We start from the raw sequence: 22,086 nt of genomic DNA on the forward strand, positions 1-22,086 counted from the left end.
GCATAGGTTTAGGGTGAGAAGGGAAAGATATAAAAGAGACCTAAGGGGCAACTTTTTCATGCAGAGGGTGGTACATGTGTGGAATGTGCTGCCAGAGGAAGTGGTGGAAATTGGTATAATTGCAACATTTAAAAGGCATCTGGATGGGTATATGAGTAGGAAGGGTTTGGAGGGGTATGGGCCAGGGGCTGGCAGTTGGCAATGGATTGGGTTGGCATAGACAAGTTGGACTGAAGGGTCTGTATCCATGCTGTACATCTCTATAACTCTGTAAAGGGTTGTCCAATCTGAAGAGATTGCTGAGACTGCTGAAGGTTAACATCCAAGTCCAGTGGTTAATTGGAAAGGCCAATGGACTTTATTTCGAAGGGATTGAAGTGGAAAATGAGTGAGGTTTTGCTGGAAATACTAGAGCCTTTGTCAGACCACAGCTGGAATATTGCGAGCAGTTCTGTGCCTCTTATCAAAGGAAAGAAATACTCAGAAGTCACATGACGAAGGAGCAGTACTCCGAAAGCTTGTGATTGCAAATACACCTGTGGGACTATAACCTGGTGTTGTGTGACTTCTGACTTTGTCCACCTCAGATCCACACTGGCGCTTCCACATGAAAGATATACTGGCATTGGAGGCAGTCCAGGTCAGGTACGCAAGGCTGATCCCAGATATGGAGCGTGTCTCCTATGAGAAGGTCCATTGGAATAAGAGCAGGCCTCATTGAAGCATGCAAGAATTTTAGAGAACTTGACAGGGTAGCGGTGGAGAAGTTGTTTCCCTTTGTGGGAAAGTCTAGGTCCCAGCGGGAATGATCTCAGAATAAGTGGCTCCATGTCAAAGACAGACTTGAGGAGGAATTTCTTCTCTGAGGGTAGTGAACCCATGGAATCCTTTACCACAGAGGTCTGTCAAGGCCTGGTCATTAAATATGTTCAAGGCGATGATAGATTTTTAATCAGTAAGGGGATCAAAGGTTATGGGGAAAAGACAGGAAAAGTGGAGCTGAGGATTTCATTGAATAGCGTTGCAGACACGATGGGCTGAGTGGCCTACTCTTGCTCCAACATCTTATGGTCGATTGGAATTCTCCAGAGTTCAGAAAATAGGGAGTGGATCTTATCAAATCGTATAAAAATACTGAGCATGTTGGATAAGATCAATGTTGGAATGCCAGCCAGGAGTTGCAGTTCTCCATGGGGTGACAGCAGTATCAGATCTGATTTACAGCACACCTTGATGGTGTCTCAATGTCCAGAAACCTGAAGAAGGCCCTGGGATTTACTGTGGGCGGCTGTTGGGGACCCACTTACCTCCAATGAGCAGGACGTTAAGCTTCTTGTTCATCAGCTGGACAGGGTAAGAAGGAAAAGCCAAACAGCGTTAGAGAACAATCACTGGGTTCAATGTGAGGAAAACTAACCAGTCACTCCTGCATATAGACCGTGATACCATAAGACCAAGGAATGGGGTGGGCAGTTTAGCCCCTTGAGCCTGCTCCACCTTTCAATAGGATCATGGCTTATCCGACATTCCTTACATCCGCATTCCTGCCCTTTCCCTGTAACCCGTGATTCCCCAATTGATCACTAATCTATCTCTGTCAGTCTTAAATATACACAAAAACTCTGCCCTCACAGTTCTCTGTAGCAAGAAGTTCCGAAGACTTCCAACTGTCTGAGCAAAGAAATGCTTCCTCATCTCAGTCTGAAGTTGACACGCTTTTATTCTGAGACTGTGCCATATGACACTAAAGACTAAAACACTTAGTAGAAGACACACACCACTCCATCAACTCCACCCAAGAATTCCTAAAGACCATCAAAGACACCAAGACAGAAGAGGATGAAATAATGGTCTCTTTTGACGTAACAGCCCTGTTCACACCCATCAATGTCAACCTGGCCAAGGAAACACTGACTACACTATTAGAAGAACCAAAGGTACATACACCAAACACAACCAATTTCATCAGCAAGGACAGTATCGTCAAGCTAGTGGGCCTATGCCTTATCACACACTTCATCTTCAACAACAAAACCTACAGACAAATCAACGGAACACCCATGGGATCTCTGATATCAGGGCTCTTAGCAGAGGCAGTAATGCAGAGACTCGAACAAACAGCTCTGCCAACCATCCAACCCAAACTTTGGGTCCACTATCATTAAATATAACAAATTAGAGGAAACCTTCAAGACCATCAATAATACCCTTACTGGCATAAAATTCACTAAAGTTGGGGGAAACCACAACAAACTGCCAGTCCTCGATGTCGCAGTAGAGCAAACAGCCAATGGGGAACTTCAAACCACCGTCCATAGGAAAACAACACATACGGACCAAATACTGAACTACAAAAGCAATCATCCCATCACCCACAAACGAAGCTGTATCAGAACATTATTTCGATGAGACACCACACATTGCAGCACAGAGGAACTATGCAGGACAGAGGAAAACCAACTATACAGTGTATTCAAAAAGAATGGGTACCCAATGAACATATGATTTCTCAGCAACAAACCCAAACAAGCAGACAATACACGTCCAGAAACCCTAGCTACTCTCCCCTACATCAAAGACATCTCAGAAATGACTGCCAGACTACTCAGACCCGTTGGCATCATGGTAGCCCACAAACCCACCAACACACTAAAACAGCAGCTAATGAACTTGAAAGACTCTATACAGACAACAACCAAAACTAATGTCATTAACAAAATATCTTGCAAGAACTGTAACAAACACTATATTGGACAAACAAGCAGAAAACTAGCCACCAAAATACATGACCCACTCTTACCAGTATCCTTACATACAGATGAGGAAGGACACCACTTTGACTGGGACAACACATCCATCCTAGGACAAGCCAAACAGAGGCACACACGAGAATTCCAAGAAGCATGGCATTCCAACTGGAACGCTTTCAACCAACACATTGACTTGAATCCCATTTACCACCCTCTTAAAAAATCGAACAGGAAATGACATCACAGGAAATGACATAACCAACCCAATGAAACCTAACCACATAAATAGAAAGCGGGTCACTATCACCAGTGCTTCATCTGGAAGCTCACTGAGGATGTTACCTAGCATAGTGATCAAATGTCTGAAAATGAACCTTCCAACTCAGTGAGCAAACTTACATCCAGAACCTCAATCTGAGCTACAAATCTCAGAACTCGCTAACTATGCCCTCTGGTTCTAGATTCCCCCACCAGGGGAAACATCCTCTCAGCATTTACCCTGTCAAGCCCCTTAAGAATATAATATGTCATTCTTCTAATCTCCAGTGAGTAGATTCCCAACCTGTTCAACCTTTGCTCATAAGACAATCCCTCAATACTGGGGATCATTCAAGTGAACCTTCTCTGATATGCCTCCAATGAAATGAAATCTTTGCTTAAATAAGGGGATGGAAACTGCTCACAGTACTCCAGATGAGGTCTGACCAGAATCTTGCATAGTTGCAGTAAGACCTTCCTGTTTTTATACTCCAACTCGCTTTGAAATAAGGGCCACACTCCATGAGCCTTTCTGATTACCTGCTAGCTCGCTATGTATTGATCTTTCACAATGCAAAAAAGATAGCTGTTTCACCAAAGCTTTTCACCTTTCCTTTCATCTTTATGTTGTACCTTTCATTACAGCCATTTGACCTGTTTTTAGTGAGAGGTGAGGCTGCTGGTCCAGTGATATCCTGCCTTCTCCTGCTACACAACAACCAAGGCTCCTGTCTACCTTGGCTCCTCATGTTATGCAGTATGCACACCCGCCCTGGTAAGACTTGGTGAGCCAATAATTGGGTTCCAAGTTCTTCACCGTCCCAGTGAAGGAAGAGTTCACCTTGAGGCCTAAGTGCTGTCTCTCTGAATCCAGAATCAAAGTCAGGCGCCCTCTTTCTCCTCCTGAAGCCTTTAAACTAGGACTTACTGTTGTGGTTCTGTTCGGCGAGCTGGGAATTTGTGTTGCAGACGTTTCGTCCCCTGTCTAGGTGACATCCTCAGTGCTTGGGAGCCTCCTGTGAAGCGCTTCTGTGATCTTTCCTCCGGCATTTGTAGTGGTTTGTCTCTGCCGCTTCCGGTTGTCAGTTCCAGCTGTCCACTGCAGTGGTCGGTATATTGGGTCCAGGTCGATATGTTTGTTGATAGAATCTGTGGATGAGTGCCATCCCTCTAGGAATTCCCTGGCTGTTCCCTGTTTGGCTTGTCCTATAATAGTAGTGTTGTCCCAGTTGAACTCATGTTGCTTGTCATCTGCGTGTGTGGCTACTAAGGATAGCTGGTCGTGTCGTTTCGTGGCTAGTTGGTGTGCATGAATATGGTTCGTTAGCTGTCTTCCTGTTTGTCCTATGTAGTGTTTTGTGCAGTCCTTGCATGGGATTTTGTACACTACATTGGTTTTGCTCATGCTGGGTATCGGGTCCTTTGTCCTGGTGAGTTGTTGTCTGAGGGTGGCTGTTGGTTTGTGTGCTGTTATGAGTCCTAGTGGTCGTAGTAGTCTGGCTGTCAGTTCAGAAATGTTCTTGATGTATGGTGATGTGGCTAGTCCTAGATGCCTAAGGGAAAGACAACGGAATGAGGACGTGCCACAACCCAAAGGACTAGCCACTTTACCAACAGGTCTGCTTGCACGTGTAGAGTTGCTGTTTCCACAGTTGCTAACAGATCTGCCAAGTCTCCATAGCACTTTTCAATTTTGATAACATTTACTTTACGTGTACGTGCAGGTAAATGGTTAGGTGTAAAGAGGTCAGCACAAATTTTTGATTTAATTTTGTTTAATTTGATCTATTATTGTCGGATATACTTAGGTACAGTGAAGTTTTGTTTTGCATGCAGTATTGCACACCATGCAAACTGCATCAGGGTAATTGAACAGAGCAAGGAATACAATGTTACAGCTGCAGAGAAGTTGCATAAAGACAGAGAGCAACATTTAAATTTAAAATTTGAGAAATCCATTCAGAAGTCTAATAATAGCCTATCCTTGAGCAACTTGCCCTTTCCAACGCAATTATTAACTGTGAATTTGTAAAACAGTAGTTGGTGTCTGATAGTATGGCTGTCCTAATTTGTACGTTCATATACGTTATGGCCACTTGGCCGTTCGACCTGCTCCATTCAATGCAATCGTGGTTGATATGATTTTAATGTCAACTCCACACTCCTGTTAAATTTCATCCCTGGTCGAGAAAGAACTTACCAAAGTCTACCTTAAAAATATTCAACGGTTCTGCTTCAATGACTTTTTGCTTTTCCATTAAAACCAATAACTGGAGTAGACCATTCAGCCCCTTGACCGTGTTCCGTCATTTAATTTGAACATGGCTGAACAATGGCTTAATTCCATCTCCCACACGGATTCCTTGTCTCACCAATATCGAGCAATATCAGTTCTGACATTCTTTAATTAACCCCCTGCATCAGCAATCTTTTTGGTGAGAGAGCTCCATACAAGCTCGGGATAAGAATAAGTCACTCAGCCCTTCAAATTCACTCTGCCATTCAGAAAGATAATTCCTGATCTGGGTCTACCCTCAGGTCTACATTGCTGCATATCCCTAATATTCCTTTGTCCCCTTGGTCATCAGGAGTCTACATACATCTGCCTTAAAAATATTTAAAGATTTTGCATCCACTGCCTTTTGAGGAAAGGAATTCCAAAGACCCTTTGAGAGACAACATCGATTCCTCATCTCTGTCTTAAATGGGTGATCCCTTATTTTTAAACTGTGACCCCTAATGCTCTATTTTCCCACAAGTTCAGGAGATACTCGGGAGCACCACCATCTGCAAGTTCTCCTCCAAGAGAATCGTCATCCTGATTTGGAAATATTTTCATCATTCCTTTCATGCCATGGGGTCAACATCCTGGAATTCCCTCTCCAATGGTATTGTGGGTGTACTTGCACCAAATGGATTGCAGTGGTTCAAGAAGGAAGCTCACCAACACTTTCTCAGTTGAGGATACCTTGTCGAATGTTTTTAAAGCAAAGATAGACTTTTGAACAGTAAAGGAATGAAGGGTTATGCTGAGAGGGCGAGTATGTGGAGCTGAGTCCATGAAAAGATCAGCCATGATCTTACTGAATGGCGGAGCAGGCTCCATGGGCCATATGGTGGCATGGTGGCTCAGTGGTTAGCACTGCTGCCTCACAGTGCCAGTGACCTGGGTTTGATTATGGCCTTGGGTGAGTGTCTGTGTGGAGATTGCACATTCTCACCCGTGTCTGCGTGGGTTTCCTCCGGGTGCTCCGGTTTCCTCCCACGGACTAAAGATGTGCAGGAGAGGTGAATTGGCCATGCTAAATTGCCCGTAGCATTAGGTGCATTAGTCAGAAGGAAATAGGTCAGGGTGGGTTACTCTTTGGAGGGTCAGTGTAGACTGGTTGGGCTGAAGGGCCTGTTTTCACACTGTAGGGAATCTAATCTAGGAATGAATCTAATCTATATGTGGACTGGGTAAATACAGTAGGGGAATAGGTCTGAGTGAGTTGCTCTTCAGAGGGTCAGTGTAGACTTGTTGGGTCGAAGGGCCTGTTTCCACACTGTAGTAATTCTATGGCCTTCTCCTGTTCCTATTTCTTATGTTCTTGAGGGAAACTAGGTATGGGCAATAAATGCTGATGCAAGTGATGCTCATGTCCTGTGAGTGAATTTAAAAACTGCTAGCCTTTAAAGGCCACTGTAACTAAAGTTGACTTATCACAGTAAATTCACTGCTTTAAGTTGACTTGTTATTCCCTTGGCTGATGATGCACCTCAGCCCCTGTGGTGCCCACTGGTTGTAGAAAGCAGTCTCTCTTTTTAACTGTTCTGAATACTTAATCAAAAAGCATCCTTCACCTTTGTATTTTAGCGTTATAATTAAAATACAATCACACGCAGATCTGGAAACTGTTAAACAAAATGTGGCTGTGATTACATTAATCCAAACCAGATTGTCTATTGAATTGTACACATATAGTATAGAGTGTCCACAGGGTATGTTGCATGATGGACTGGACGACCACAGATATATAAGCGCTCTTCAAGGGGTTTGCTTTTGTTCCTGGTGTCTTTTGTTAATTTGTACATCTGTGTAACAAAACTCCCATAGACTCCTTGAGCCCTTTCCCATTTCTTGCTATCCAATTCCTCCCACACTCACCCGTTTCAAATACAGCACATATGTTGGCCGAATGACAAAGATCTCTTTTGTAGATAGAAGGAACTTTTCTCTGTAGTCTTCCTTATGGGAAGCCAGGGAACCCAAAACCATAGAGCAGAAGGGTCTGAAGGAGCAGCTATTCACCAGAGGCAAGCGATTAAGTAAAATATGAAGAAGTATGTCAGAAAATGAGACAAGTACACACACACACAAAAATAACCTTAAAAATGAAGGGATAGATAAGAACAGGTCAATGTACCAGAAGCAAAGACGTTCTCTCCCATAGCCACAACCCGTCTTCTACTGCTAATTTGTTGAACTAATGTTTGTTTTGGCTGAGTTTTGTTTTATATCCTTTAGTGGGATTTGGATGTCTCTGACAAAGTCAGTGTTTATTTCTCGTCTGTAACTGCCTCCTGAGTACCTGTAGCTCTGAAAGCCATGGGCGTCTCATGGGTGCCTGATGTTATCCATTTCACTGTGATGAGCCAGAGCACCACAAGAGGATGTACCACAGAGCTGTAATGGAGGGTAGGCAAGGGGAAATCACCTTCACTGAGCATCGGGCAGGAGAGAGGTCATTTCATTGACAATTTGACAGCGAGGTCAGCAGCAATGTGCCATATTTCAGGTCATGTTCATCAAAGCAAAAAGGCTTTGTTGCCAAGCATTGGGGATAAAATTAATGGAAGAAAAATGAGGGGATTGAGGTTGAGCACTGATATAAATTCAGAGATTTTAATATTATTTCCCTTTTTAAAGTCATTACTAAACAAAGCAAAGAAGTGCTATGAGGGAAAGCAGCTTCAGACAAAGCGTGATTGGCGTTCGGAATGCACTGCCTGAGAGTCTGGTGAAGGCAGGTCCAAGCAAGGTGTTCAAAGGGGAAAGAGAAAGAATGCACAGGGGAATGGGGAGAAAGTAAGGGAATAGCACTAAGTGAGATACTGATTGGGAGAGCTAGTGCAACATGATGAGCTGAATGGCCTCCTTCAGCACTGGGGTGGCACAGTGGCTCAGTGATTAGCACTGCTACCTCACATCATCAGGGAGCTGGGTTCGATTCCAGCCTCAGCTGATTGTCTTTGTGCAGTCTGCACATTCTCCCAGTGTCTGTGTGGGTGTCTTCCACGATGTGCAGGTTCAGTGAATTGGCCATGCTAAATTGTCTATCATGTTCAGGGATGTGTAGGTTAGGTGCTTTAGTAAAGGGAAATGGAGAGTAATAGGGTAGGGGGATGGGTCTGGGTGGGTTACTCTTCAGAGGGTCGGTATGGACTTGTTAGGCCGAAGGGCCTATTTCCACACTATAGGGGTTATATTATTCTATTCTATGTATAATCGTGCTTCTTTAATCTGCTTATGAGCGATGATTCCCAACAATTGGTGCAGGTGATTGATCATCCGTTATAATAGCAATTACATGGGAATAAATGACATTTCAGTTGAATGTAATCTTTCCTTTGCATTTGACAATTTCATTTGCAGAGACAAGTGGTTCTGTATGGTGCAAAGGAGGATGGATTTTAAGAACAGTTCATGGGGATATTTAAAATTCGGATTGTCGGATCGTGGTTTATCCAGCTGCTTGTTCAGTTTCCCGTGGCAATCTTTCAGCAGAAAGTTCATCATTGTACATTGTTCCGACTTATCTCGCTCAGTGAAATGAAATGTCGAGCTATTTAAAACTGAGTGGCTGATATTTACGTGCAGCCTATTTCATAAAAGGCATGTACAGTTTCCAGTCTCTCTAATTAAACTCCAAAGTGACAGGGTTAGAAATTCAAACAGAAAATGCTGGAGAAACCCAACCGTGAAAGAGAGGAATGCAGAGTTAATGTTTTGAGGTCCAGTATGATGCTATGCATCTCCATTGACTGTTCTCTGGTGCAATTTCCTCTGACTTCATCTGAACTGGGTCATATACAAGGAGTGAGTTGGATGTAATTTCCCTGTTGCCATGCATCCAACACTATTGCAGCATTACTCCAAATGGTCAACATTGATGCCTTGAGGTACCTGCCACCTCTACCAGTATTTGGTATGAGGTAAGGGTTGTTTGAGGTAGTATGCTGCCAATAACCATCCTATATCTTTGTTGTCTTCGGGCCTAACTAGTGATTAGTGATAGAGTAACTACACAGTGACACTGTTATTAGTTAACAAGGTTCATTGCATGATGGCAATATGTAAAACTACACTTGGTCAGGTACAGACTTTAGGGAGCTGGAATAGTTCCATTTCACCCCTCCAAAAACTAGAGAAAGACTCCTAATGTTAGAAACACAGCCAGCCACATTATATTGGTGGAAATTTCTCACAAACAATAATGTGCTAATAATCAGATTTGTTGTAATGATCAAGGGATAAATACCAACCACTGGTCTTGAGGATTGGCTTTTTTTTTAACGTCTATCCATGCCTTGGGGTGGCAAAGGTGGCTCAGTGGTTAGCACTGCCATATGACAGCACCAGGGACCCAGGTTAGATTCCAGTCTCAGGCAACTGTCTGTGTGGAATTTGTACATTCTCCCCGCATCTGCGTGGGTTTCCTCCGGGTGCTCCAGTTTCCTCCCACAATCCAAAGATGTGCAGGTCAGGTGAATTGCCCATAGTGTTAGGTGCGTTAGTATATGTAGGGTAGGGGAATGGGTCTGGGTGGGTTACTCTTTGGAGGGTCGGTGTGGACTTGTTGGGCCGAAGGGCCTGTTTCCATGTTGTAGGGAGTCTAATCCAAATCGGTACATACGCCTCAGAAATTCACATGAAAGACAACACCTCTGCCAGTGTAGCATTCCCTCAGTGGTGAATTCAAACCCTGAAGTGGGGTTTAAATGGAGAACTTTCTGATTCAGAGCTGAGGGAGTGAAAGTTTGGAATGTACTCCCGCAAACGGCATTCAATTGCTTAACCTTAAATTGTTCTCTTAACCAGAAGTGTTAAGGGACACGGGACAAAGGCAGAGTTAGGTCACAGATCAGCCGTGCTTTATTTGAATGGTTGAACAGATTTAGCCTCCTCTATTCCCATTGTTAGCCGAGAACAGTTGCTGTAATTTTACTAACACAAGTTATAGCAACTCATAGTTTTATAGTTTTAAGCTGGGGTCATAGTTTTAAGCTGGTTGGAGGAAAGTATAGAGGGGATGTCAGAGGCGGGTTCTTTACACAGAGAGTTGTGAGAGCATGGAATGTGTTTAGATTAGATTAGATTACATTACATTACAGTGTGGAAACAGGCCCTTCGGCCCAACAAGTCCACACCGACCCGCCGAAGCGAAACCCACCCATACCCCTACATTTACCCCTTACCTAACACTACGGGCAATTTAGCATGGCCAATTCACCTGACCCTGCACATCTTTTGGACTGTGGGAGGAAACCGGAGCACCCGGAGGAAACCCACGCAGACACGGGGAGAACGTGCAAACTCCACACAGTCAGTCGCCTGAGGCGGGAATTGAACCCGGGTCTCAGGCGCTGTGAGGCAGCAGTGCTAACCACTGTGCCACCGTGCCGCCCACGGTTGCCAGCAGCAGTTGTGGAGGCAGGGTCATTGGGGACATTTAAGAGACTCCTTGACATACATATGGTCACAGAAATTTGAGGGTGCATACATGAGGATCAGTGGTCGGCACAACATCGTGGGCTGAAGGGCCTGTTCTGTGCTGTACTGTTCTATGTTCTATGTTCTAACTCGTCATGTAATTAATGGGTTGAAGTACCATGAAATGCTAAGATGTGGCGAAGTGCTGTATAAACACAAGTTTCTATTTTCTTGTAGGCTTAACTATTAAGAACAAATAATATTCCTTATGTCTATCAGATTGCACTAGTGTGGATGGAAAGGGTTAATTGGTGATTAACACACTCTGGGGCAACATCTGACACTTGCTCCACTCCTGTTCATGAATTACTTATTGGATTTATTGTGATTTAATACCAGTTTAACGATCCTCTTCCTTGTTCGCTTTCAGATTTACTGGCCAGCTTTGCCTGGTCAGGAAGAGGAATGTGCCCTCAAGGGGAAAGACCCATTTGTAAGTGCAAAGGATTTATTTTCTACTATAAAGTCTTTTGGGAAAAATATCACTCAGCCATTTCAAGGGGCTTGTTCCGGGTTTAAGAATAATTGTCATGTATTTCAGATTAAAACCCAACATACTGTTCCCTCATCCATTTTATGAGGAGTGTCTCAGATTTTATGCTGTAAGTTGCAGTTATTCAGCGGACTTTACGTCCCGGTCTCCATGTGTTATGTGCATTTTCACTTTTCTGCTTCATAATTAATGGCTTCCCTGAGACCCACAAGGTGCAGTCAGCTTAGTGCTAAGAAGAAACGTTTTTGTAAGAAAACACATTGAGCGGATGGAATCCATTGCTGGAAGTCAGTGCTTGAAGCAGAGATCACGGGCTGGGTTTTGGAGACAGGTTTGAAAGAATGGAGAACAAGGGGCAAATGAAATGCAGTTTGTGGTCTTCCTGCTTGCCGCTGACCTGTCCCAAATACTATGGCGATGGTGGAGGCTTTGGGACGCCTTCTCATTCTTGGGCACATTGAGACCAAATAATGATCTCTTCAGGGTGTCATCCTATCCCTCCCATTGCTATATGACCTGAAGCAAGGGGAGGGCAGGCAAGTAACCTGGGAGCTTTTCCAGGCTACAAGGAAGTGAGTGTGGAACCTCCTTTTGTGGGTATCCCCAGCCCAATGGAGGTTACTCCTTCCTAAATCTCGCCCTTAATCTCCACCCTCTGGCCTTTGAAATCCATGCCAGGCCCCACCAGTAGGCATACTCCTGACATGCCTAGTTTCATGAATGCCTCTTTGAGAGCTAGTTGGAGTTCCAACACTGGCCACCACTCAAATCTGGTACTGCTGGGACCACAGAGCTGGCAGCCATCCAATGGGTGGCAGTTTTACCGAAGTCAGGATTGAAGTTCAACCTTAAAACCATTTGCATTCACCCCGGGGTTAATTTTCTTTGGGCCAGCCGATAATATCACAGGCCACCTCCCTACCTTTTGGCCAAGTTTGGGGTTTGGGTGCATGGACTAGGGTGCTCTGCGAAATCACTGAATTAACTCCACAGAGGCCGGTGTCCCGTCACCAAGTCACCCTTTGTTTACACATGCACCCAGCTCATTCAGAGTTAGCTCTCAGAATGAACAGAACCCTCTTGCATATTATATCTGTCAGCCAGGGCTCCCTGATTGAACCAGGTTAACAGCCCCAACTCATAATTCTATGACATCCACCTGGCTGACCTTGTTACAATCATGTTGACATTGAAGAATAGCGTGGAGAGGAGAGTGAAGGAAAATGGGGTAAGAATAGCCATTTGAACATGTTGAGCATGGGATGAGGACAACTCCTTGGTCAGGGAGTAAACAATAGCACGGATTGGTGTTTCCATCAAGTCACAGAGGCCAACAGCACAGAAAAAGGCCCTTTGGCCCATCGAGTCTTCCATGTTGCAATCTTTACCCTAAGGTGGTATAACACAGGACATGTCAAGCTGTTAGTCAACTGCACCAGAAGTTGAACTTTCACAGTTACTTTGCATATTCAATTTGGGATTGTGGTGAGAGGTGAAATGAGATAATATGGATTTATCTGAAGGACAATGTGGGGCATCTTTTGTTTATTCATTTGTGGGATGTGGGCATCACTGGTTTGGTCAGCATTTATTGCCTGTCCCTAGTTGCCCTTGAAAATTGGGGTGAGTTGCCTTTTTGAACTGTTGCAGATCATGCACTGTAGATGGACCCTATTAGGGAGGGAATTCCAGGATTTTTAATTAGACAGCAGCGAAGGAATGGCAATATATTTCCAAGTCAGGATGGCGAGTGACTTGGATGGCCTACTCCCCTTATGTAGACAAACAGGAGGCTGGGGGACACACAGCCAGCCAGGCAGCATCAGGAGTTGGAGAAGTCGACGTTTCGGGATGAAGGGTCTCGTGTGGTAGCCCCCTGTTTGTCTACTTTGGATTCCAGCATTAGCAGTATTTTTGTCTCTACTCTTCTTGTGTACCTCAATTAAATGGGTACTGAGTGTACGGAAAAGGGGACCCGAAAGTCAGTCAATGATTGAAAGTGGAAGGGGGGTGACAATCAATAAGGGCGGAGTTAAAAATTCCAGAAAGTGGGACTGTCCCGACTGACTGGGCACCAGTAATGGCTTGAAGAGTGCACTGGTTTTAAAGGAGTGCACTGGGTCAAGGTGGGAATGGGCAGAGCTGGGAGATGAGTAACAGGAGAGTCAGAGAGGAAACAGCTGCACTATTTCAAACAAGCCGAGCACTGATACAAGGAGTCCAGACAGCAGGGAGTGGGATGTATATCTTTGATAGTATTCCCAGAGCCTCCTGAGCAAGAGGTTTGTATCACAGAATATATCCCACAGAATGAAAGCTTTATAATGCGGGTGGGATGTGTAACAGAGACAGTGTTACAATGGGCTGGGCTTTCTTTGCCTATTCTCTTCAACACTGGAGTACATGATGAGAACGATCCGTTTCTGACCTTGCTCCTTTGACCTCCCGCAGAGAAGCTGTTTCTTGTGCTTTCTTTGGCAGCATCGATTTATTTTCTTTTCTGTCAAATATCTCGATGCCCACTTCCCAACCTCAGCACAGGCCCTTTCATCGGCGAGGGAGGGGTTACTGCAGGCTGACCGAGTCTGGTGGTGGGAGCGTGTATCTGCTGAGGAAGAGCCTGTGTGTCTCGCTGGGAATGTTTCTCACCGCACAGTAACATGCTGCAAAGACAATGGGGCAGCCATTTCCTCACTGCATTAGGCACCCTGTGAACAAGACCTTCTGACCTTGAAACGTTTTCACAAAGAACTTAAATAGTAAAGTGACACTGATCAAGGTTCCTCTGTGAAACAGCTGGCTCTATGGACCAACAATCACCCTTTTCGGAGGTCACTTGATAATATTCCAAGAGCCTCCCAGTGGAGAGGGCATGGGAGGCTAGGGGCTACCGCCATAGAATCCCTAGAATGTGCAAGCAGGCCATTCAGCCCATCAAGTCAGCATCAACTCTGCAAAGAGTTATCCATTCAGCCTATTGAGTCCACATTGGCCCTCCAAAGAGCATCCTGCCCAGACACACCCCATCCCTGTAATTCTGCATGTTTCCATGGCTAATCCCATCGAACCGACACATCCCTGGACACTGTGGGCAATTCAGAATGGCCAATCTACCAAAGCTGAGCATGTTTGGACCATGGGAGGAAACTGGAGCATCCAAAGAATACACATGCAGACACGAGAAGAATGTGCAAACTTCACACCTACAGTTGCCTAAGGCTGCAATTGAACCCGGGTCCCTGGGGCTGTGAGGCAGCAGTGCTAACCACTGAGCCACCGTGCTGCCCACAGCAAACCCTGGAGCCGACTTGGCACAGGAACACAAAGAAGGGGTGTGTCTCATTCTGACATTGTCACAGTCTGACCTGAAAAGCCATCAGGCCTGGGGGTATCAGGAAGTGACCAGAGACTGCAGCCTGGAACATTGGGCATCAGAGCCACTCAAGATAATGACCCCAATGTGCAATTAATCATCAAGACTGCCCATGCCAGCGGAAATTTGATTTTCTTTAATTCCCAGGATGTGGATGTTGATGGCACTTATTGTCCATTCCTAGTTGCCCAGAGGGCAGTTAAAAGCCAACCACATCACTGTAGCTCTGGGGTCACCTATAGACCAGACCATGTCAGGGTGGCAATTTCCTTCACCAAAGGGCATTAGTGAGTCCGATTGTTTTTTCTCCTGACAAGCAACAATGGTTTTATCATGAGATTCTTAATTCCAGATTTTTATATTAAATTCAAATTTCGCCATCTGCCATGTCAGGATTTGAACCCTGGCCCCCAGAACATTTCCAGAGTCTCTGGATTAATCTTCTAGCAATAATACCACTAGGCCATCACCTCCCCAAATGGCAGAATACCAGAGCCAGGAAATTGTTAAATCAGAATCCTTAACTCACACGCTTGTAATTGAGGAGCCGGTGATTGAAATTATTGTTCTGCTTTCCCGTCATCCTGTGCTCATATTGCATCCCAGTGAGTGGAATTTTAAAATCATCAGCCCATTTTCAAATATTTCCATGCCTGCACTCCATCTCTCCAAGTCCCCCATCAATCTCTATCATCTCCTCCAACTCTCCCAAGGTCTCCGCACTCCTCCAGTCCTGGCCCTTGTGTGTTCCTGATTTGAATCATTGCACCATTAGTGATATACCTTTAGGGCTGAGACCCTAAGTACTGGAATTCCCTCATTAAACATCTCTGCCACTCCATCTGTCTCTCTCATCCTTGGTCCACATAAGTTCATGAGGTCAATTCCTGGAATGGCGGGATTACCTTACACTGAAAGACTGAAGCGACTGGGCTTGTATACCCTTGAGTTTAGAAGACTGAGAGGGGATCTGATTGAGACATATAAGATTATGAAAGGATTGGACACTCTGGCAGCAGGAAACATGTTTCCGCTGATGGGTGAGTGCCGAACCAGAGGACACAGCTTAAAAATACGGGGTAGACCATTTAGGACAGAGATGAGGAGAAACTTCTTCACCCAGAGAGTGGTGGCTGTGTGGAATGCTCTGCCCCAGAGGGCAGTGGAGGCCCAGTCTCTGGATTCATTTAAGAAAGAGTTGGATAGAGCTCTCAAAGATAGTGGAATCAAGGGTTATGGAGATAAGGCAGGAACAGGATACTGATTAGGAATGATCAGCCATGATCATATTGAATGGCGGTGCAGGCTCGAGGGCTGAATGGCCTACGCGTGCACCTATTATCTATTGTCTATTAGTCCTGTAATGATGTGGAGGTGCCAGTGTAGGACTGGGGTAGGCGCAGTCAGAAGTCACACGGCACCAGGTTATTGTCCAAAAGGTTTATTTGAAATCACAAGCTTTCGGAACATTGCTCCTTCATCAGGGCAAGCATCAGTGCTCTGAAAGCTTGTCACTTCAAATAAACCTGTTGGACTATAATCTGGTGTTGTGTGACTTTTGACTGTGATCCTGTAAAACCTACCTCTCAGCTATCTTCATAGCTTTCTATGAGGAGTTAAACTTCACTTGTTAACACCTCCATCAAGTGCTTTGTGATGTTTTTAACAAATGTTATATAAATGGTATCATTGCAATATTCATCTGTAGAACTGACATATTGTTTAACAAGAAAATTAGGTGGTTAAATAATTTGAACGTGATGTTAACTGAATCGATCCTAATTTTTAACAGTGCAGTCACAATAGGTCGAGTGGTCTCCTTCTGTACTGTAGCGACTAAATGGGCTGAATGGCCTGTTTGAGATTACCACACTGGGAGTGTTTAAAGCAGCCTTTAAGCACAGGCAGGGGAGGAGAGTTCACCAGTGTCTGTAAGTGAATGCACATTTGAGCCAGCGGTTCTATCCCGGCATTCACAGTCCCCAGAGGTTGTTTTCTCCAACCTCACACACTCCCATCCCCACTCCCCAGAGTCTGTGAGCTTTATTCCACTCTCCTTTCTGTTCCAGAGTGAATGTGCCAACTACGTGCGGGTGTTGCACCCATACAACCGAACCCACCTGCTGGCCTGTGGGACAGGAGCCTTCCAGCCAATCTGTGCCCTGATCTACGTGGGACACCGAGGAGAGGTAAGGAGCTGCTCAGCTTTTTAAAGAGCCTGATCTTCACCTGCCCAAGTCCCACGGACTGAGATGGTGTTCGAATCGGGCACTCGTCCTCAAAGGGCAAGAACCTTCTTCCGCGGCAGAAAGTGGGACGAAAGGGTGGAGTGGGTAACTCCTGCTCCACTACTGGGAGCCCAGCATTTACACAGGTTTCTCCACCACGCTGTGTTTTTCTGTTCACTCTCAAGTGTGGTACAGCAGTGTACGTAACTGCTCTTTGACTTACAAGAGGCAGCTGTCATGGAGACATACTGCACCAAAAGAAACCCCTCAGTCCAGCTCATCCATACCGACCAGGTTTCCCGAACTAAACTCGTCCTATTTACCTGTATTGGGCCTATATCTCTCTCAACCTTTCTGATGCATATAGCTGTTCAAACGTCTTTTAAATGTTGTAACTGTACATGCACCTACCACTGGATGTAGGTTTGCTCGCTGAACCTCATACGTACATACAGAACCCCAACCTGAGCTACAAATCTTCTCAAAACTCGCTAAAACCTACCACTTCCTGTGGTAGATCATTCCACATACGACCCACCCTCTGCGTGGAAAAGTTGCCCCTCAACTCCCTTTTAAATCTTTTCCCTCTCACCTTAAACCCATGTCCTCTAATTTTGGACTCCAATATCCTGGCAAGAGATCTTGGCTGTTCAGCCTATCCATGCCCCTCATGATTTTTATAAGGTCATCCCTCAACCTCCTACGCTCCAGTGAAAAAGGTCTCAGCCTATCAAACTTTCCAGTCCCAGCAACATCCTTGTAAATCTATTCTGCACCCTTTCCAATTTAATATCCCTCCTGGCCTCTCACTTCAGAATAGAGAAGTTAGGACATTAGCTTCAGTCTGTTAGGGGAGTCTTTAATTATATCGAAAGATCTTCACATCTCACCAGAGGGCAGAGAAATAATCAAAAGTTGGAACAGTTCCCAGGGATGACTGACTGTCACTTCAGCTTCAGAAAGAGAGGATTAGAGAGGCGACATAAATTCAGAGAGAGATGACAGTGATACAATCCATCAACGAGGTGGCTGTATGTCAACGTAGAAGAAAATGAATGAGCTAGAGAAAGGGGACTTGAGGAACCCGTGTGAAGATAATGCATGTTCATTGTGAAAGGAATATGTAAGACAAATGGCAGGGACAACTTCCTTCAGAAATGACCATAGATTCCCTACAGCGTGGTAACAGGCCATTCAGCCCAGCAAGTCCACCCTGACCCTCCAAAGAGTAAGCCACCCAGACCCTACTCTGTTACTCTACATTTCCCCTGACTTAACCTACACAACCCTGAACACTATGGGCAATTTAGCATGGCCAATCCTGCACATCTTTGGACTGTGAGAGAAAACCCACACAGACACGGGGAGAATGTACAAACTCCTTACAGACAGTTACCTGAGGCTGGAATCGAACCCAGGTCCCTGGGACTCTGAGGTAGCAGTGCTAACCACTGAGACACCATGCCACCCCATGATGAGGATGTCAAGGACTGAACACCTTTAAGGATTGATCACCTGTGTTGGAAAGGGGGTTAGTGGTTAAGAAGGTTGATATCCAGTGGATCCACGTCATCCAAAGCTATAGTGTGGAGCAATGAAAGGGGGATTTGGGGATCTCTTTCTGTCAGCAATGCTGATGCATGCTGTCTTGGGGGGGAGATAAGTGACATCACAACCAAATTAAGATTCTGGACAACTCAGAACATTGTTCATTTACACCTGCTGGAAGTGATATACGTTTACAATCAAGGACATATTCCCTCGTGTGACAATATATGCTTTAAGAATGATTTGTTCTGTCCTGTGTTGTAAACCTACTCCATGGAAAGCAGAGAAACTATCTTTAGGTTATCTTGTTCGACAAAAGAAGCATGAGTGGGTGGAGTTAGTCTGACACAGACCCAGGGTTTTAATTTTTGTGTTCAGTTGTTGAAGCTGGGGTCTTTGGAGTTGACGATGCTAGATACAGCTCTCTATCTCTCGATGCTGCTGCTGCTACAAACGCTTGAGGTTTCGCTCTGTTGCTGGATTTATTCTGGCAGTGTTCCTTCTTCTGATCTGGAGAAGTTAGCAAGTGAGGGAAATCTGTTTCAGAACAGGTGATGAGTAGTAGTTAAATAAGATATTATTTTGTTAAGTATTTAAATAGAGTTAAAGTTATGCCAATTCCTCTTTTTTTTTGCTTGTGTTTTAACTGTGCTGTAAGAATAAAGTGTGCTTTGCTAAAAACCTAGTAGTTTGACCAATTAAGCCACATCTGGAATGCAGCACCTTACATTTGCCTTTAAATATGCTAAAAGTTAGGGTCTAGGCGATCTCCTTGATATGTTTTGAGGGGGTTTGGTCTGGTCACCTTCCAACTCCATTTTGATTTAGCTCCACCCCCTCCCTCTCTCTGTCCCCCTCACCTATTGGTGAGCTGCATTGCCTTTAAAGGGCATTCATTTTTGTATGGTAATATCTACTTGCTTACTTAGTAGGATTCATTTTACACTAATAATGAGACGTGGTTTACCATGAAACATGGTTTATTATCTTTGAAACACAGGATAGATACATATACAATGCTAAAAAGGCAGTCTTTCCCTCTAATATCCTGAGTAACCTTGCAGTTCTTAAATATCTATGCCCACAGACTAGTTTAAAATCCGCTTTGGGAGTGCCAGATATTAGAAAGTACGTACTACCCCAATTACAGCCGGTCAGTCTGGAGTTGAAGCATTACTTCCTGCTCCCAGGGATGTTTTATTTCAAAAATATGCTTTAGTCATAAAAACTATCTTAGTGTATATACACAGTCACAAATGCAGTTCGGTTCTGGGCAGTAGCATTTCAAGGGAACAAACAAACATTGGAGTTTGACTCAATCCAAAAAAAAAACAAAGACATCCCTTACACATACAAGACGATATTTACATTTATTTGAGGCACTAGCAGGGTCCGATCACTGAACAGAACCCCATTTAACTTCAGCAGAAAGACCTCAGTTCCTGCTGCTTGGTCCTGATGTTCTCAGGAGTATGTGAGAAACCTCTCTGATTTGAGTGGCTTCTATTAACTAGTTATCCACATCATTTCCCAGTACAGGGGCTGAGCAGCAGTTTGATACAACAATGTAATTACCATCATTTAATAAAAACAAAAAGAACTGTGGATGCTGAGGGAGGGTCACTGGACCCGAAACATTATCTTTGATTTCTCTTCACAGATTCTGTCTGACCTGCTGAGCTTTTCCAGCAATTTCTGGTTTTGTAGCATAATTTAACTTGAGTTTGAATCTCAGGAAGTGTGTGACAAAAGACAATATTGGATGTTGCAAGTTTCCCTAATGGTTGAGCCAACCCCTGGAGCCAAACTGTCTCAAAAACAGTTCAACTGAAACTCAGATATAGTGTTCCACCCAAAACCTGTAGCATTGTCTCATCAACAACACGTTCAATGGTCAATTGGGGTGAATGGCTTGCATGTCACTCTGGCTTGATTCAATTTGGCAATGGATACTGCAAGCTTCCTGGCTTAATAGCTCAGTTTCACTGTCTCATTAACATTTGTTCAATACAATCAATCATGGTAACTGGTTTGCATACCTGTTCTGTTGGCCAGTTTTCCCAGCATGCCATTCAGTTGTCCAATATTATTTTCAGTGTCCCAAAAGAGCTATTACTTTGTTTAAAAATGAAATTCTGCCACCTGCATTTACATGTATATCAATCAGTTTGAATACATGGGTATTGTACCAGTAGTGGCTAATGGATGAAGACCTGAAGAAGTTACACCCTAAATATTGATGTTTCCACCTCCTGATGTTACCTGGCTTGCTGTGTCCATCCAGCCCCTTGCCTGTCTACCTTGGATTCCAGCACCTGCAGGTTTTTTTGTCTCCAGCAGATGAAAAACTTTTGGATATAAATAAAGGATGAAAAGAAAACAAAGCACATAGAGTCATAGAGATGTACAGCATAGAAACAGACCCTTCGGTCCAACCCGTCCATGCTGACCAGATATCCCAACCCAATCTAGACCCACCTGCCAGCACCCAGCCCATATCCCTCCAAACACTTCCTATTCATATACCCATCCAAATGTCTTTTAAATGTTGCAATTGCACCAGCCTTAACCACTTCCTCTGGCAGCTCATTCCATACACGTACCACCCTCTGAATGAAAAAGTTACCCCTTAGGTCTCTTTTGTATCTTTCCCCTCTCACCCTAAACCTGTGCCCTCTAGTTCTGGACTCCCCTACCCCAGGCCCCCAATCAGCTTTTGAAAGTTCTTGCCTAATACCATCAAAGTTGGCCTTCCTCCAATTTAGAACTTCAACTTTAAGATCCAGTCTATCCTTTTCCATCACTATTTTAAATCTGACAGAATTATGGTCGTTGGTCCCAAAGTGCTCCCCCACTGACACCTCAGTCACCTGCCCTGCCTTATTTCCCAAGATTAGGTCAAGTTTTGCACCTTCTCTAGTAGGTACATCCACATACTGAATCAGAAAATTGTCTTGTACACACTTAACAAATTCCTCTCCATCTAAACCCTTAACACTATGGCAGTCCCAGTCGATGTTTGAAAAGTTAAAATCCCCTACCGTAACCACCCTATTATTCTTACAGATAGCTGAGATCTCCTCATAAGTTTGTACCTCAATTTCCCTTTGACTATTATGGGGTCTATAATACAATCCCAATAAGGTTATCATCCCTTTGTTATTTCTCAGTTCCACCCAAATAACTTCCCTGGATGTATTTCTGGGAATATCCTCCCTCAGCACAGCTGTAATGCTATCCCTTATCAAAAGTGCCACTCCCCTTCCTCTCTTGCCTCTCTTTCTATCCCTCCTGTATCATTTGTATCCTGGAACATTAAGCTACCAGTCCTGAGCCATGTTTCTGTAATTGCTATGATATCCCAGTCCCATGTTCCTAACCATGCTCTGAGTTCATCTGCCTTCCCTTGCATTGAAATAAATGCAGTTTAATTTATTAGTCCTACCTTGTCCCTGCCTGCCCTGACTGTTTAACTCGCTTCTGTTCTCAACTGAACCAGTCTCAGATTGATCTCTTTCCTCACTACCTCCCTGGGTCCCATCCCCCCACCTTGCTAGTTTTAAATCCTCTCGAGCAGCTCTAGCAAATCTCCCTCCCAATATATTAGTCCCCTTCCAATTCAGGTTATTCAAGATTTAACCAGAGCGGGCAGAACACGCTGTATGGTAGTAGTTTCCCGAAGA

General features: G+C 44.4%; 1 protein-coding gene across 2 annotated transcripts in view; it reads left to right on the forward strand.

Moving 5' to 3' along the window:
* sema3g (semaphorin 3G) overlaps positions 1-22,086 on the forward strand; it is a 194,635-nt gene that overhangs the window by 100,534 nt on the left and 72,015 nt on the right. For both annotated transcript variants that reach the window (XM_043707662.2, XM_043707661.2), the window contains exons 3-4: positions 11,132-11,194; positions 16,697-16,816. In XM_043707662.2, the coding sequence (XP_043563597.1) occupies positions 11,132-11,194; positions 16,697-16,816 (183 nt within the window). The remainder of the gene's footprint in view (positions 1-11,131; positions 11,195-16,696; positions 16,817-22,086) is intronic.

This window comes from Chiloscyllium plagiosum, unplaced genomic scaffold (assembly GCF_037043375.1).
Source record: "Chiloscyllium plagiosum isolate Xiang-an unplaced genomic scaffold, Cpla_swu_hap1 HiC_scaffold_14, whole genome shotgun sequence".
Taxonomy (NCBI): Eukaryota; Metazoa; Chordata; class Chondrichthyes; order Orectolobiformes; family Hemiscylliidae; genus Chiloscyllium; species Chiloscyllium plagiosum.